The 18,728-nt window shown below is 39.9% G+C and overlaps 1 protein-coding gene across 2 annotated transcripts; it reads left to right on the forward strand.

Moving 5' to 3' along the window:
• Positions 1 to 215: 215 nt before the first annotated feature.
• ppp1r18 (protein phosphatase 1, regulatory subunit 18) lies at positions 216 to 18,577 on the forward strand. Of its 2 annotated transcripts, XM_054764353.1 has the most exons (4): positions 217 to 509; positions 2,119 to 5,812; positions 14,470 to 14,662; positions 17,956 to 18,577. In XM_054764353.1, the coding sequence occupies exons 2-4, from the start codon at positions 2,159 to 2,161 to the stop codon at positions 17,973 to 17,975; spliced, it is 3,867 nt and encodes a 1,288-aa protein (XP_054620328.1). In that variant the 5' UTR covers positions 217 to 509; positions 2,119 to 2,158; the 3' UTR covers positions 17,976 to 18,577. The 2 variants fall into 2 exon arrangements, with proteins under 2 accessions (XP_054620327.1, XP_054620328.1); XM_054764352.1 differs by having other exon boundaries at positions 216 to 509; positions 14,470 to 18,577.
• The last annotated feature ends 151 nt before the right edge of the window (positions 18,578 to 18,728 follow it).

An 18,728-nucleotide genomic window follows, 5' to 3' on the forward strand; every position in this document is an offset into this window, starting at 1 on the left:
GTGCATGTTTGCATATTTGGGTGATATATAGAGTATACAAATATAATACAGCATATGAAATGGTAGAGGAGTCTATTGTGGTTTGTAGATTGCTTCACTTCCTGCACATCTCCTCCAATTAGCCTTGGAGGGATGAGACTGTTAGTGTGTGTGTGTGTGTGCGCGCGTGTGGTGGGGGGTTAGAGCCCGGGCAGACGGTCGTGTTCTTTAAACGCCTTTTCTTAGGTCCCACAATATGGTGCTTGCCACTTAACTCTTCTGATGGAATTGAACGTAATTATCGGATTACTGTGCTGGCGCTGTGAAGCTGACAATATTTACTATACCTCGGTCATGTCGCCGTGCTCTGACACTCGGTCACTTCTGTTTGGGACCTAAAAAAGAAACATTTTACATTTTTTTGTATATATATATATATACACTACAGAGATTTATGCGGTAGGAAAAGCTATGGTCGAGTGGAGTGTCAAGTCCAAGTGGATGCAGCAATAGTAATACAAAGGATTCTTGTAAGTATCACTTAAATACTGTACTTTTTTTTTATATATAATTTTTTGCTCGTTAGTTTTACAGAAGGAAAATCAAGTATTTATCATGTACTGTGAAAATTAAAGATCGGCAAAATTGACATACCTAATTACCACTATGAGTTAAATAAATCTGTAATAATGAATACTGTGAGTTATATTGACTGTCCAGGGGCAACATTATGACCAATATCTAATGAGGAATGGCCGGCAGGTCGATATCGGTAGTGTCAGCATCAGATGAGCTCAAGATTTCACAAATTTCACAAATATCTGTATTTTTTGTTGTTTTGTTGATATTGTTATATTGTTTACAAACTCAGGGAATAAGTAATTGGACACAGGCAGAGCCAAGGGATTTGAATGAAAGCCAATACAGTCATCCCTCATCACTTTGCGCGTCAAATTTTGCGGCTTCACGTTATCACACTTTTTCAAAATTAAGTAATAAAGTAGTAAGGAGAAAAAAAAAAAAGAAAAAAAATTAAGTAATAAATCATGGTGTTTTGTGGTTGCATACACCCTATTATTAGTCAAAAAACATGCATATTTAAGCAAATATTATTATTTTTTTGCCTAAATTAAGCATTTCCAAGCATTAAAATGGCTAAATGAACAAAAATACAAATATAAAGCATTTAGAAGACATGTAGTATGCTACACTCTTCTCTAGTCTCTATTTTACACTGTTTGGTGAGACACACAAGCACCAGACTTGATTGCCGGAACAATACACAATAATCCCTAGCCGTAACCCACACCAAGCTAAAACTCAACTCTCACCCCTTATTTATGTCTTATATGGCTAATTTGCTGTTATTGTGTCTACTATATTGGCTAATATGAGTGTAAAGGTGACTAGGATGTTATTTTATGTCTACAGAGTTCTAATAATGTAAAAAAAAAAATTATTTAGAACGTTGTAAACAGGTTTTCTATGCTCTAACGTCAAAAATATTTGATTTATAAATAAGGAATCTTATTTTGTGGAAATTCACTTATCATGGTAGGGTCTGGAACAAGTTAACTGTGATAAACGAGGGATTACTGTATCTGTATCAAAAATACTGGTCCTATATTTACTTGGTGCAGGGTCGAGCTCAACATTTACAGTATCACCCACCCCTGCTAATGCGATACGATTTACCTTATTTATAAAACACAGGCGTCAAACTCACGGCCCGGATGCCAGATCTGGCACACCACATTATTTTATGTGCTCCCTGCATGTAAGTCTCTTAATCTTTCTTGCTAAATGCATTTGTTCTTTTAATTTTTATATGCACTGCATGCAATTGCAGTTTTTCTTCACTATAATCAATCAAAAAACATTATTATTTGATACATTACCTTTTGAAAGTGTTCATAATCTTGTGGCTGGTACCTTTATAGACTTGGATAAGGTACAAACATGGGTTATATTGTCTAGATTGGAATTAAATAATGTAGACACAAATTGACTGGTATATGAGTTGGTATTCATGACTCTTTATGTAAATATCCCAACCATCAATGGACGCAAATATGCAAATGTACACAATGTGTGAGAAGTGATTTAACTAAATATACCTCCTTATTTCTGCACCCCCAGTCACAGCGGCAAGGGGTGGAACCCATCTCGCTATATCGTCATGTCTGTGTCCTCTCTTCCGGAATGGAAGCAACTCCTATTGGAGAAAAAGAGGAGAGAGGAAGAAGAGCGAGGGAGGAGAGAAAAAGAGGAGGAGGAGAAGTTTGCCAACATGCCTGCCTGGAAGAGAGGGATCATTCAGCGGAGGAAGGCAAAGCAGGAAGTCCTGTTTGACAGGGAGAAGGAAAGAGAGTTCTCTGTCCTGCAGGTGGATGCTCAACCTCCCTCTGATGGGTTGAGTGACACAGACAGCTCTGTAGCTGTCAATCAGGGAAACGAACAGTCACTCAGTCCAGATCCGGGCCAGTGGTTGGGTGCCGAACCTAAGCCAGCAAGTGAGGTGTCCGTGGAAACCATCGTTCCAGTCCATGAAAACCCATTTATTCGCACACAAAGTGTGTGGAGGAAGGGGAAGGAAGGAGATGTAGGGCACCACGAGGTGGACGCAAAAGAGAGGGACAAAGACAAACTGACCCCCAAGAGTCATGATGGGGAGAGAGGACGAGGGATGAATATAGAGCTAAAAATAGAGAGATTTCGAGATTTGAGTGAAGGACGAGACAAAGAAAGGAGCAGAGACCGAAGTCAAGGAAGAGAGACTACCAGGGAGGTTTGGGAAAAGGACAAATGTTCATGGAAAGATGTAGCCAAGGATAAAGAATTCCTGAAAGAGGAACATGAAACAGATCGACCTAGTTCTTTTTCTTCACTGGTCCCTTGTCTGCGAACCATCCGTGCAGACAATATCATCATCATTGAACAAGAGCAGCGAGGCAATGACGAGAGAAGAGCTAAATGGACGGATGTGGAGGTGGACAGGTCTGAGGAGGAGTTGCAAGGGAAGAGAGGAATGAAGATGGACCTCAGGGAGATCCTGGCAGGAGGAGCGAGTGTGACTGAGATCAGGGCATCTGATGTTCTTATCATAAAGCCCACGGCAAGCATGGAAGAGAGGACCTCCTTAGGGGGAGGAGGCAAAGGTTCTGGGAGAGAGGATGGAGATGCGTGCACCACAGAGGGAAAGAGGGAGCTGAGGACCGACATGTCCTGGTTGAAGGAGAATTCCAAAGACACAGATAGACTATGCAGCCAGGCGACAATGATAAAGGATAACAGGAGGGACAGCTTGGACGAAAATGTGTTTCATGAAAAAGGAGGGCGAGTTAGCCAGCTGCTCACTAAATTTGGAGAACACCGTAAGCCTCCATCTAGATCAAAAAGCTCGGATAATTTCCTCCGGCCCGGAAGAAGGAAACACTTTGGTGAAAACAATAATGAACAAACAGTGGAGTGCATGTCTGATGGGAGAAATATGCCACTTAGAGGTGTGCCGAAACGCTCCTTTAGCTTCTCTGATAGGGTCCTCTGTGATAAGGAGAACGGCTTGGATCCCGATGTGTGTTTTGAGAGGAAAACATGTGAGAGGGTATATTCAGACAAGAGTGTGGCAGGCTTAGGCAAGGACACACCAATTAAGGGCAAAATAGTGTGTACGCGGCTTTTGGATAAAGACAAGTTTGGAAAGGATGCAGAAAGCAATGAGGATCAACGTGATGCAATACCGAGGAGAGGTGAAATAAGAATAGGATTCCAAAATAGGACCGAAGTCAAAAAGTTAGACCCAGTTGAGAGGAGGGCTACAGGGATGCCAAACGATGAAGACAGAGAAGGATTTACAATGGCATCTGTTAAAAGCACAGAGGGAATCTCATTTGCAAGGAGAATACCAATTAGGCAAGATGTAAAGACAAGGACAGCTGAAAAAACAGTGAAGCGAGTCACAGAGAAAAGCGAGCTGAGGGCAGGGAACGATTGTGACTCAGGAAGACAAAATTGCGATAAAACATTATTGGATGCTTTTGAAAACCCTGATGCATCTGCCTACCGTAGCACTGCGGAGACTTGCTTCAGACTTGAATCAGACCACAGAGAGTACTCTGGTCTTCTCAGTACTGTAGTACAAAAAGGGGCAGAGCATAGTGGGTTGTCCTATCAAACAGAAGACCTCATCAACAAAATAGAAAAAGTAGGAGACACAACTGATTATACCAGTGAGAGGACTCGGGGGATACAAATTCCCAATGAAAACTCTACTCCCAGATCTCCGAAAAGGATACCTCCAATAGGAAACCCTCCATGTGCCCTTGAGATCCAAATCCCCAGGACAGTCTTTTATGTTGCGGAGGAGTTGGATAGAAAAAAAAACTCAAGTCAAAGCCAGGAAAGTAAAGACTTGGAGGGAGGATGCGGGGTTGAGAGGAGGGATAGCTGGCGTGTTGGCAAGCCCTTGAGCCGCATTGAGTCCCTGCGAGAGAAAATTAGGCAAAGAGAGCAGGAGAGGCTGAGGCAGAGGACGACACACGGTGTGGATGGAGGTGAAGGTGCAAGAGTCTCTGATGCGTCTCTGATAACAGCAGATGACACATGTGCAGAGACGAGGACTGAAAAACCCGCAGCACATTTGCAGAAGACAATGGTTGGAGCAGAGAGCTGTGAGGAAGACGCAGAGGCCCAGACATCCGTGACTGCATTTGACATCACACAGGAAGTCGGCCTGTTGAAAAACAGCCCTCAACTTCCTGTTTCTGTCCAACACTCACACACTGTGGATGGAGAGGAAGTAAGTCGCGATCTCGCTCATGCTACCTCCGAAGATACCGGTGAATCTCATCAAATATCTCAGGATGAACCCAATCCAGTGAAGCATGTGGAAGAACAACTGACTCACCACAGGAACCAAGAAGAGGAGGAAGGCAAGGAGGTCTCTGAAAAGGAAGTGGAGGCTTACACATTATCCTTCGATCCCGTTCAACCTCTCTCTCCTTCGCCACCGCATCCCAACTCCCTGGCAGCCATGAGTCGGATATACAACTTGGAGACGGTTGGTTCGAGATCAGGCTTGTGTTTGAGAGACAGGAACGTGGATGTAACATCAGTGCATCTTTTGAAGGTGAAGCCCCTCATCTCAGAAAATGCACAACACAGGGATGGTAATATGTTCTCAGGGGAAGACACTTGCGGGCTCCAGAAATTTCAGCTACAAGAGCAGGAAGTAACAATATCAAACACTCCTTATAAGGAGAAAGAGACAAAAGGACCCCAAAGCAAAGGAATGAAGAAGCATCAGTTGAAGGATTACGCCAAGATCGAGGGGACAGGTCAGGAAACACTTGACATGAACTCTATAGTGCGTCCCAGATGTTTTTTTCCTCCAACATCTCAGCTCAAGCAACCAAGCCCAATTAATACCTCACATCTCAGGAGCCAATCCCCAGACAGATCTCTGAAACCCTCAGACTGTGCACCAACTCCAGTCTCCTCCCCATGCTCCCCGTCTCCTGCTGCCTCCCCCACGGCCTCGCCGACTTTGTTCTCCATCCGTAGTGCCTCTGGCGGTCACGTGAAAAGAGGAGCCACCGTCACAATCACCCCAAAAAAGTCCACAGTAGCCGGAAGAACAGCTGATTTGATGGCGCCGTCCATCACAGCAGCATGCACCAACGCAAACACGCTCCAGAAGCACCAAACCCCAACTTTGACTGTTGCTGAGCCCATGAAGAAGAAGTATCCAACAGCAGAGGAAATTGAAGTGATTGGCGGATATCAGAATCTGGAAAAGTCCTGCCTTGTTAGGAGCAAAGGGACTCAGAAACTGGTAAGTGCAAAGTCCTTGTGAACAACTCGTTTATGTCAAACAACTCATCAAGTCCTGATCCACTGTGGTCTTCTATTACTAAGAATTGCCGTCTTAAGTCAACTTCAACATACTCAGGTGGCTGCTTTTGTCAATGTAATATCTGAGCCTGAAAGGTGTCTTTTCTATAAAAATGTCTATGAAAAAGTGCATTAGAGAGGTGTTGTCAAAAAACGGATACCACCATATTCAGCTCAACCATCAGTGTCCATGTTTCAGGATTTACAGTATAATATATCAACCTCCGCTCTTATAGGAAGACTTACTAGATTCTAGAGTGTGTGAGAATTTTTTCCAGTGGTCCAAAGGGAAAATCTGTGAGGTCAGATGTCACTGATGTTGGCCTGACCTGCAGACGTTGTTGTAGTTTGTCCCAAGATGTTGGATGGGGTTGTTTTTGTGGACTTGCTTTGTGCACAAACAGTCACAAACAGATGCACTTGTACAATCTAGAATTAATGTTCAAGGTGGAGAAAACTGTACAGCCCAACCCCTGCGTTGTTAATTCATAGGTTCCTCTTTGTAATACTTGTGAGACGGGACAGTCACATGACTCTGTTTGTCGAGCAGAATCTCCTTTCACTGGGAGAACATCCCTTTTGATTGAGAGGCGCAACCACTCGAGACAGGCTTAAGCTGGTTAAAGCCTTATAAAGCACGGCATCTTGATTCTTAGCCATAAAATCCTGCTGGGATCTGCTTTGCCACTTGTTCAGTGCAGAATTCTATTTTGACCACTATGCTTTGCCGTAGTCAACTGTGAACTACTGGAACTGCCACTTGTTATTTATAATTATAGTAATTATACTTACTGTCCGCAGATTTTACCCAAACTTCACACTTTGCATACTTTGCCTACTAAACATATAATAGTGCACGGTCCTGGCCGATGCGTGGCAACAAACTGGATTTCACTTCAAAAGTTGGGTGGTACTATCATTCCTAAAAAAGGCACAGCAGTCTTGTCAAATAGAGGCTCTTTGATGTGCATTTTTTTGCAATAGGTTCTTAAAAACATCAGACCACTCCTGTCACAATGCGAATGAGGATCTTTGATTTGTGGAAACGTACTGCTCCTGTTTTAATTAATGACTTTATTGGTGATCATATTAGCCATTTGAAGGTATGAACGAGCCATGCGTTGATGTTATATACTTGTATAAAATAGCAATAAGAATGAAAGGTGAAGTCCCCTTGGTCCTTAGCTTACTAAAAATGTGGAACCACAACGATTTAGTTGAATAGCCCTGCAATAAGGTTTACTTGAGGAGATTACAGTCAAAGAGCATTAGTAGTTAATTTTACAAATTAATTAATTTGAATAATTATTATACTAATTATTAGTCAATATGTTTTGACTAATGAAAGACTAATAATAGCTTTTGTTTCCTGCTGCTCATTTTCCTCACCTTTCCAGCTTGGTTGTGTGTTTAAACCCTTCCTCCCCCTTCCGTTTAGTGTTGACCGTACCTAACCCCAACCCTAACCACTACTCATTACTTCCTTATTAGTACTTCATTAGTTCCTCAGTAACTACCCTACTCATTATTTCCTCATTAGTTCTTCAGTAACTACTCTAAATTTATGTGCCTTAATCATTAGTTCCTCATTAGCCTGTCGCCCAGCTGGGATAGGCTCCAGCATACCCCCGCGACCCTAAAGAGGAGAAGCGGTATATAAAATGGATGGATGGATGGATGGATAGTTCTTTATTAGTGCTTCAGTAACTACTCAAAATGTATGTACCTTAGTCATTAGTTCCTCATTAGTTTTTCATTAGTTCCTCAGTAACTACTCTAAATTTATGTGCCTTAGTCATTAGTTCCTCATTAGTTCTTCATTAGTTCCTCAGTAACTACTGTACTCATTAGTTCCTCATTAGTTCTTCATTAGTTCCTGAGTAACTACTGTATTTTTGTGTTCCTTAATTGTAAAGTGAGACCCTACTATGGAATAGCATACTGTATCAGGAGGATTGAAAATATTTAGCAACTGACTTTTTGATTTATTTTAATACAAGATCTTATAAAAAGTACACAACTTCAATGTATAGTAGGGCTAGTAAGATCAGCATTTGTCAGATCATGCTTACAACAAATTTCTTTCAAATGATGGTAACTACTAACATAAGGAAGTAACTTGCCCAACGCTAGTCATGACAGACTGAACATTGTAAAAGGAAACCACAATAACAGGCAGACAGCCTCTTCCTCCCCCCTTTTTTTGTTGTTTTCATTGTTGTTGACTATAATGGCGTCTGAGCAGCGTCAGTTTCACTCTTCTGAAAAGTTTTCCACTTGTTTTATTGAACATTTGTCTAAACAGAGCAAAGTGTGTTTGTCTAGGGCTCACTTGCAGACTGCTTCCTATTTCTGTTGCACCAGTTTGCAGTTTTTGCTGAGTCATCTATTGTCTCTCAGCAGCGTTGCCAGACGGGAAATGGCAAATTATCATACCAGAAGTTTAAAATGAGCGTATTTTGAGGGAAAGGAGCACCCGGTATGCATGTTCAAATAAATTAAACCATAACCGTAACCCACGCACAGGGACAACATGCAAACTCCACACAGATGCAGATACAACTCCACAATCTCCTGACTGTGAGGCTAAGATGCTAACCACTAGGCCACCGTGCGGCCCCACAAAATAAGACAAATACTGCAATGTGCAATACAACTTATAGAAGTGCTGTGAGTGATTCTTCCTGAGGTGTGATGTTAGATTCTAAGTATTGGTGTAAGACGCCTTATTCCCCGCCTCACATAACCGACCTCTGTCATGTTTCGCATGACAGATTGGACTTAAGTTTTGGTTTTCCTTAATTTTCATGTTGTTTGCTGTTTCCTGTTTGGCGGGTGGTGCAGCTGCTTTGCGGCTACTGGAAAGAGCGTGCACTTATTTGCTTGTAAGCTGTGCTACTGTTTTGGTCGGTGGTGTCCAAAGTGTGGCCCGGGGGCCATCTGCGGCCTCCAACTTTTTTTTTTTATTGGAAAAACAACAACAACAAAAGGTGATATAATATATTATACTCTCGTATTACCTAATATAGTAAACCTAATAAGAGAAAATAAGACATAAATAAAATTAGCATTGGCAGAGTTTCTTGTTGTTGTTTTCACTTCTGGTTTCTATACAGTACATTCTACTGTGGTTATTGTCTCATTAATGTAACATTAATGACAGCAGTGTAGAATGCTACATCTCACATCTTTGGATGTGCCTTGTGAATGCCTTAAGTCAAACCTGTCTAAGCGGCCACCTGTATAGAACGGCCACCTGCCTATAGCGGCCACTGGAAAAAAAAATCCCCCACAGAAAATTTACGTGTTGTGGACCCTGTGTATAGCGGTCACCTGTCTAACGCGGCCACCCATTTTGTATCCCTTGGTCAATATCTGACCGCATATAGCGGCCAAAATGCCGACTCAAGCAGAAGCTTCATGCACGAAAAAGTTTTGTTTTTTTAAGCAATGAAGCCGTCGTGTGTAGACTTTAATTACTGAGTCGTAGCTCAGTCACAAGGTCCACACAAACTGTCAGTTGTTCCACATAAAAAAAAGCCGTCTTCTTTGGAGCTTGTTGCAGACAGTGACACCGTTTATTTCCTGGTGTGAAACAATGTGCACTGGTCAATACTGTAATGCCCCTTGTTGTGGGGAAGGAGAGACTCACGTCACTGATGCACTTTAATTGCTTTATTAACAGCGGTCTATTAACCTTGTAGTTCTTTACAACTTGTATCCGCAGTCCCACAGTGCCCTCTACTGGTCAACATGTAACAGTATAATTATATGTATCTGCAAACACAACAAGCTTCTGATCACAGACATGTTAATATGTGCACGCACAAATTTAAAATGGCCGCCAACCTGTATATAACAGCCACCTGCCTGTAGCCTATAGCTTAAATATGCATATTTTTTTTTACTAATAGGTCATAGCTAACCACAAAACATAAATTATTTATTAATTAATACAGTATATTGTGAAAAAGCGGGAAAGAGTGAAGCTGTGAAATTCAAAGCACGAAGCTGCTAGGGACGACTCAAATACTGTACATTATTATGTCTTACGTCTTTAAAGACTACAATTGACTGGCGACCAGTCTAGTATGTGCCCCACCTCTCGCCCGAAGTCAGCTGGGATAGGAGCCAGCATACCCCCGTGACCCTTGTGAGGGTAAGCGGCATAGAAGATGGACTGATGGATGGATGGATGTTTTTAAATACGGATATTCCGCAGATCTGGCGCCCCCTGGTAACCTGGCTAACTACCATTTTGTTCTGTGAACTTACAGCACTTCTCTCTTGCAGTTGTTTTGGGGGTTTGTGTGTGTTTTTGCAACATTTTTCCTTTTGCTACAGCGTTTATGAGATTGGCATGTATAACAGTAGGGTTGAAAACAAGGCGTGTCCAAAAGCGCTTCTTCTAAACGTGTGTGCAGGGACTGCTTACTCTGTCAGGCTGTCGTATTGTGACTGTCCACATGTCCACCTGTTGTTCTCTGGCTCGCTCCCCTTCCTAAAAGTCTGATGACTGCTATAACGTTGACCTGACTCTTTTTTTTTTCCTTCGCCACCTCTCATCCTGCGCCTCTGCCGTCTTAGCCAGGGTTAATCAGGTTCAGGGTGCTGGGATAAGCCTGCTTTGCCTCACTACGGTTTGTCCAGTCGCTCTAATGCGCAGCAATTATCTGCAGGCTTCTGCAGACGGCCACAGGGGAGAAGCAAAGGTAACTCTGCGTCTGCCTTGCAGTCTGCATCCAGCAAGCGTAGTGTAGTTGAGCTGTTGTTATGACAAGACTCATTGCGGTTATGCAGCACCTCCCTGTTGGTTTAGCCTTGCCTAGATCTGTTTATAGTACTCTAACTTAACTAAGCACACTCCTGAAAAAAAGCCACTAGTAAAAATAAAAGCTACTTCAACCTAAATTGAAACAATTTTGCAGTTCTTTCCCAGAATAGACAATATATTGTGAAATGATGCCTGATAAGCGGTGTTCCTGCACATGAAGGTGTGTAAACATCCCACAGGCATATGCAAGAATTGTTTTGGTTTTTTTTGCCTTTTTGGATTCGTCAGATTTTTTTTTAAATTGCATTTACTTGGGAAATAATATAAATGCATTTAATCTGTTCCATAAATATTAACAATATTTATGTAATAATTATAGTTTTACATGCAGAAAACAATGCCAAATAAGTCTAAATGACAAATGGATGGGAGTTATTGTTGAGATTTGCGTCCGCCGTCCGCCGTGTTTCTCACCTTCTTTATCAAAGTGCTGGCACTTGTAACTTTCTTTGGTGGGTTATTTAGCAGTCGCACTCCATAACAAATGCATGGACAGACAGAAGTCTTCTGACTTGTATCTTGACTATGTGTGTGTGTGTGTGTGTGTGTGTGTGTGTTGTTGTGTTGAGGCTGCAGGAGGAGGAGGCTGGCTGCGTGCAGAGAGGACGGTTGAGTTTGCTGATGTTGTTTTAGCCTGGTTTGGCCAAGAGTAGCCTGTTTTGTTTTAGCAATAAAGAGATTGGTGATCGACCACCTTCTCGTCATTCTTACAATGTCCGGGTAGACGTTACAATTACGGGGTGTGACGAAATATTGATATATTGAATTATCAGTATTCTTAACCCTACAATGGATTATTAATACGCTCTTGCCGTGTATTGTTTTTTATTATTATTAAAACACAGCAGCTGTAAACATCTTCCACCGTTCTACCTCAGGAACTGTACAATAAAATCCTGTTTTGCAGTTATGTTCCACTAAAATAGTCTCAGTGTTTTCGCAGCATTGCTGGTTGTATTCTGGTTAAAATATGCTGCAAAATATCCACCCATTTTTTATACTGCTTGTCCTCATTAGAGTCACTGATAAGCTGGAGCCTATCCCACCTGAGGGCTGCAAAGTATTTTTTTTTGCTTTGCTTCACACTATCACCGTATCACGATATTATCGTTACTGTGAGACGTGTATCGCAAATCGTCTCGTGAGGTATCCTGAGACTCCCATCCCTACATACAATACCATCTTTATCCTTAATTATGGTTGCGACAGTCCAGTTTTGAGAGCAGTATGGCTGCGCATGAGCCGCATAAAGGGCCTGATCTAGTAAGATGCCAAATAAGGAGCGCTAAATTGCATAAGCAAACAAAAAAAAATGCACATATAGTCGGCGTGTCGATGCTTGATGATTTTAAACAGGTGCAAAAGTGGTGCCCTATTTTAAATGAGGAGCGTGCTTCCACCCGTCACCATGGAGAGTTTGGGACAGCAGAATGGCTGTAAAGGAAAAATGAAATTTGGAGCCAAGGTGATAGCCACACTAAAATCCACACTGCAGTCGTCTATCGCCACATCACAGTTCAGACATCGCTCAAATATTAATTAATTAATCATGGCTGTTTCGTGCTTGGCTATGGCCTGTTATTAATAAAAAAAATATTGCAAGACAAATCATATGTAGCATTGTGGTCACTATGCGTCGGTAATGTTACATTGATGAGACATTACCTGTATTAAGTCAGCCTTGGATGATGAGTCCGACATGACAGTGAAAAAAGTTCTCCTCCCATTCCGTGTGGCAGTGGTACGTTTTTGGCTTCTTTTTGTAAGTTTAAAATAAATGCATTTGTAGGCTAACCAGTCAGCTCGGTAGATACTGTAGCTATTCTGTAGCTATTGTGTTACTTCAGACATCTCTAGCCTGTACATAACACTGTACATAACAATGTGATGTAAACAAAGCTAGCGGTATTGTCGGAATGTACATCTATGTATGGCAGATTAATGTTAGACTGGCTTTCCTGTATATCAATCAAGTGACAAATGTCATTGTGAGGATGGATGATAGGCTGATGTTGATTTTTTTTTGTTATGCCATACGATCGATCCACATTACGTTCGATACTACAACAACAAGGAACTTTCCCAGTGCTAACAGTGAGTTATTATGTCTTATGATTGCTCATTATGTCTACTATATTAGGTAATACGAATATAAATGAGACTATAGGGGTGTTATTTCATGTTTAGAGGGCTCTAATCATGTTAAAAAGCATTTTTGGAAGGTCTTAAACAGTTTTTTTATGCTATAACTATGAAAATATTCCATTTATTAATAGTGAATCCTACTTTACAGAAATTCTGGGTCTGGAACCAATTAACCATGATAAACAAGGGGCGACTGTGTTTACGTAAGTGCGTATGAAACAACAAAACTCGGATTGCCGTAAACCGAGGACCACGTGTAATATCTCATATCGCATTCATAAATTTAGAATATGATGAGGGACAATCAAAGTACGAGCTGTGAGCCAAAAATGCCCCCTTGGACGCACTTTGGGCACTTTGGGCACTCACTTATTCCAGCATATGCTTGAATTTTGTCATTAAAACCAATGCCTTATTTGAATCATTTCACACCATTTTCAACTAATTTGGTGGATTTCATGAATTTTAATTGCGCTTAAAGGTCACAAGTACAGTGAAAAAATGTATCTTCCCATGCTATTGTGATACATTTAGATTGTATTTAATTGTACAGTATTTGATTTTGGATTTTGTGACACATTATTATAGTGACACCTGTTTTCTGTAGGCCTGTTTTTTTTATTTTTAATGTCAAAATATAATCTATAATGTCAGATGTAATTTAATGAAATTTGTACTTTTAATGGTGGGCCCCAGGAAGAATCGCAACCGCTGGAGTGGGTGTCAATGGGGATTCAAATAAATAAACAAATAATCTAAGAAATTAGTCATGAAAAAAATGACAAAACAACTGCCCGAATGCTAAAAGACTGTAAAACCATGTAGAGTACATCGATGCCTATTTGCGTCTTTTCATCATCTACGCATATTTCTTTTTTTCTGCTTTACATCGCAAACAATGTTTTTTTTTATGGAAACCTGGAAAATGAGCAACCTCCAGCCGAGGGCGCGGTCTCACGAGTCATTTCACGCAAAATTTTGTCCAGCGGGAAGAAGTTTTGTCGTGTAACGGCACGTTTTGTGAGTGCGATACCGTATACTACTGTATATGCCTGTGTATGTTTTTTCATGTGCAAAACTAGCTTTAAAATGCATTTAATAACTGAGAGACATAGCAAGGAGTGAGGCTGAATTATGCTACAGCGAAATCAGGGTGTTGATCCATTTATAGCGCTTGACATGCAATTCCTTACCAAAAGTCTCTTTGGTCTTTGACTAGCTAGCTTCCGTTGTGGTAGTAAATAATGGCGACTGGCGACATTCACAAAAAACGAACCTATTGCAATGACCTGTTGGTGTTGGAACATTGATATCCTGAATTGTGCTGGTCGTGAATGCACCTCGCTGTGAATGTTATCAGTGGGGAAAGTGTTGGAGGAGACGTTTGTGTGTTGCTGAGCTGCGTACTGAGCTGGAGCTGAGCACTACTGTTGAGTTTAAGGTTCCAATAAGTTGTTTACACAGAAAAAGATGGATAACCAACTAAAGGAGAATAAAATGCTGAGTAAATAAAAATAATACATAAAATAATAATAGATTTAGTAAATAATAATGTAATAATATGATAGATATAACAAATAAATAAATAAAATACGAATAACGCTCTTCATTGTTCACAGGGTAAGGTGTGTTTCGATGAAGACCAGCTGGAGCAGGTATGCGAGTATCCTTCCGAGACCTCCATGTGGGCGTCCGCCACCTCTGAGATTCCACAGGGAGAGGAGACACAGGAGGCGGAAGCGGACGGCGGAGCCATCGTGTCTAAGAGCTCAAGGAATTTGACTACTGCGATAGGACACCGTCTCCGAGTGGGTCAGTGTCACCCCCTTCTCAAAAAACACAACGTGTGATAATTGTTCTCTCACTGTCATCATGGTTGGACATGTGGGCACGGTGCACATTCAGGTTTACATTAAGTAGGTTATTGGATATTTACAGTGGATCCCTGTTGAGTCGGGATTTCAGCATTCATTTTGTATTTATTTCCACCGAAATTTTTACATATTGGTGTCTTTATGCTTCACCGTTTTTTCCGTCAAGCTTTGTTCGCACCACAGTTACTGTGTGACGCAGAAATGAAATTTAAACTTAAAGGATATTAACTTTCTCCTATGGCGTATTAGGGCCACATTGAAAAAAAAAAGATTTAAAGAATAAAGTCGTAAATTTGTGAGAATAAAGTTGTCAATTTACGTGAAAAAAGTCACACTACTTGTAGATTTACACATTTTTTTCTCGTAAATTTGCTCTTTTTTTCTCATAAATTGACTTCTTTCTCGTAAATTTACGACTTTATTGAAATAATCTGAGATTTTGAGAATAAAGTAGTAAATTTACTAGGATAAAGTTGTCCATTTACGAGAAAAAAGTTGTAAATTCATGAGAAAAAGAGTCATACATTTACGAGAAACAAGACTTTTTTTCTCGTAAATTTACGACTTTTATTTCAGAAATTTATGACGACTTTATGTCCTCTTATCGTTGAAATCTCAGATTATTTAAATCAAGTCCTAAATTTATTTTAAAAAAGGCATAAATTTCCATGAAAAAAAGTCGGAAATTTACGACTTTTTCCGTAATATTACCTTTGCCAAAGACCAAAGGTCGCATAAGTTCCCCCCTTTTCATAGCTGTCTCGGACGATGCCTGTTACGATGGAGTATTAAAATAATCTGAGATTTTGAGAACGCCACGAAAGTTTTTTTCCTTCCTGAAGAGCTATGCTCTATTTTCCCTCTCAAACGTATGACACGTAATATTACGACTTTTTTTCTCGTAGATTTATTACTTTATTTTTTGTAAATTAACAACTTTATTCTCATAGTGTTATGACTTTTTTCTCGTAAATTTATGACTTTACTTTTGAAATGTCAGATTTTTTTTTTTATGTGGCCCTGACACACCCAAAAAAAGGTCGGAATATTACGTGTCCTCATGTCATACGTGTCAGAGGGGAAAATAGAGCGTGGCTCTGATTACGACTTTATTCTCATGATATTACGACTTTTGGCCCATAAATTTACGACTTTATTCTTGTAAATTTGTGACTTTTTTTGGCGTGAATTTACGAAAAAAAAGGTCGTAACATTGCGAGAATAAAGTTATTCTCGTAAATTTGTGACTTTTTTTGTCCTGAATTTACGAGAAAAAAGGTCGTAATATTGCCAGAATAAAGTTGTAAATTTACTACAATAAAGTCGTAATGTTGCGCGTCATACGTGTCAGAGGGAAATATTGCGAGAATGAAGTTGTAAATTTACTACAATAAAGTCGTAATGTTACGTGTCCTCATGTCACACGTGTCAGAGGGAAAATAGAGCATAGCTCTGATTCCGACTTTATTCTCATGATATTACGACTTTTGGCCCATAAATTTACGACTTTATTCTTGTAAATTTGTGACTTTTTTTGGCGTGAATTTACGAAAAAAAAGGTCGTAACATTGCGAGAATAAAGTTGTACATTTACTACAATAAAGTCATAATGTTTCGTGTCATACATGTCAGAGGGAAAATAGAGCATAGCTGTGATTACGACTTTATTCTGATGATATTACGACTTCTGTCCTGTAAATTTACGACTTTATTTGCGTAAATTTGTGACTCTTTTTGGTGTGAATTTACGAGAAAAAAGGTCGTAATATTGCAACAATAAAATTGTAAATTTACTACAATAAAGTCATAATGTTACGTGTCATACATGTCAGAAGGAAAATAGAGCATAGCTGTGATTACGACTTTATTCTGATGATATTACGACTTTTGTCCCGTAAATTTACGACTTTATTCTCATAAATTTGTGACCTTTTTTGGCGTGAATTTACGAGAAAAAAGGTCGTAATATTGCGACAATAAAGTTGTAGATTTACTACAATAAAGTCGTAATGTTACACTTCATACGTGTCAGAGGGAAAATAGAGCATAGCTGTGATTACGACTTTATTCTGATGATATTACGACTTTTGTCCCGTAAATTTACGACTTTATTCTCATAAATTTGTGACCTTTTTTGGCGTGAATTTACAAAAAAAAGGTCGTAACATTGCGAGAATAAAGTTGTAAATTTACTACAATAAAGTCGTAATGTTACGTGTCATACATGTCAGAGGGAAAATAGAGCATAGCTGTGATTACGACTTTATTCTGATGATATTACGACTTTTGTCCCGTAAATTTACGACTTTATTCTCGTAAATTTGTGACTCTTTTTGGCGTGAATTTACGAGAAAAAAAGTCGTAATATTGCGACAATAAAGTTGTAGATTTACTACAATAAAGTCGTAATGTTACACTTCATACGTGTCAGAGGGAAAATAGAGCATAGCTGTGATTACGACTTTATTCTGATGATATTACGACTTTTGTCCCGTAAATTTACGACTTTATTCTCATAAATTTGTGACTTTTTTTGGTGTGAATTTACAAAAAAAAAGGTTGTAACATTGCGACAATAAAGTTGTAAATTTACTACAATAAAGTCGTAATGTTACGTGTCATACATGTCAGAGGGAAAATAGAGCATAGCTGTGATTACGACTTTATTCTGATGATATTACGACTTTTGTCCCGTAAATTTACGACTTTATTCTCGTAAATTTGTGACTCTTTTTGGCGTGAATTTACGAGAAAAAAAGTCGTAATATTGCGACAATAAAGTTGTAGATTTACTACAATAAAGTCGTAATGTTACGTGTCATACGTGACAGAGGGAAAATGGCTGATTTTCTTTAATCCAATGTGGCCCTAATACCTAATACTGCCACAGCTTAATAAATCCACCAAACAGAAGACAAACTGTCGTGTCCTTTAACTAGAACACACAAATCTATACCTCTACCGCTTGGAGAACCGCCTTCTCTCGCCTGCATGCCTCTGATCTAATCTAACAGTCACTCTAATTGCATATGTTGATTCAAAATTGAAGGAGAATGTCAACGTCAAGCTAGCCGGGGAGTTCGGAGGGGCAAGGAATGCGAGTCGCGTCTGAAAAACAGACATTTTTATTCACGGCTCATTTATTACGCCGATAGTGGGGATCTACTGTAATAATAATACTTTTGGAACTCCCGTTATTTACCTTCAATCTCCACCTCCTCTCTTTTCCAGATGAGTCTTGCCCACGGTAGACAGCACTCACCCGCCAAATTTCCTGCGTGATACGATCAGGTTCTTTTTAGTAGCTGCAATCTCTGTGGTGTTGTGTTTGTTATAGTAACAGTGTGGGAGGAGTGCAAAATCATATGTATGATTATGTTTATATTTAATTGTATTATCAGAATGTATGGTACATTTATAAAGCACAGTGGGAAAAGATCACTTGTCCTATGCAATGTATTTTTAGTTTGTATATTTGATAGGACTGATGGACCGTCCAGGGTGCACCCAAGCTGGGATAGGCTCCAGCTCACCCGAGACCCTATGATTTGCATGCCATCTGGTCCCTTGTGCCTACTGTACTGTACAGTATATACTAAACCCGTACAGATGATATGAGGATCCGTTCATGTAGACAAGCTATTTTTATTTCATGTGTGTTTGTTAGGTGACTGTTTTTGTTCATGTAGAAGTGGCAAACGCTTTATGACTCAGGAAGAAGACTTATTTTGCGGACTGTATTATGATGGATGCAAATATTGTAGTTTCTAAATGAGCAAAGTCTCTGGATTCTCCACATTTGATGTCATCATAATTGAATTGAATTTGTAATATATTTTCTACTTTTGAAGAAGCTGGCTTCAAAAGAAAAAAATGCAATAAATATTTTTCAAAAAATCTTTTTTTTGTGTGATTCTTTTTTTGCCAATAGCAAACAGTACAGGTTTTGTCTTTATTGTCACTTTGAGAGGAGTCATGTTACATTTGCTCGTGTAAAAGAGTGG

This window comes from Dunckerocampus dactyliophorus, chromosome 20, assembly GCF_027744805.1.
Source record: "Dunckerocampus dactyliophorus isolate RoL2022-P2 chromosome 20, RoL_Ddac_1.1, whole genome shotgun sequence".
NCBI lineage: Eukaryota > Metazoa > Chordata > Actinopteri > Syngnathiformes > Syngnathidae > Dunckerocampus > Dunckerocampus dactyliophorus.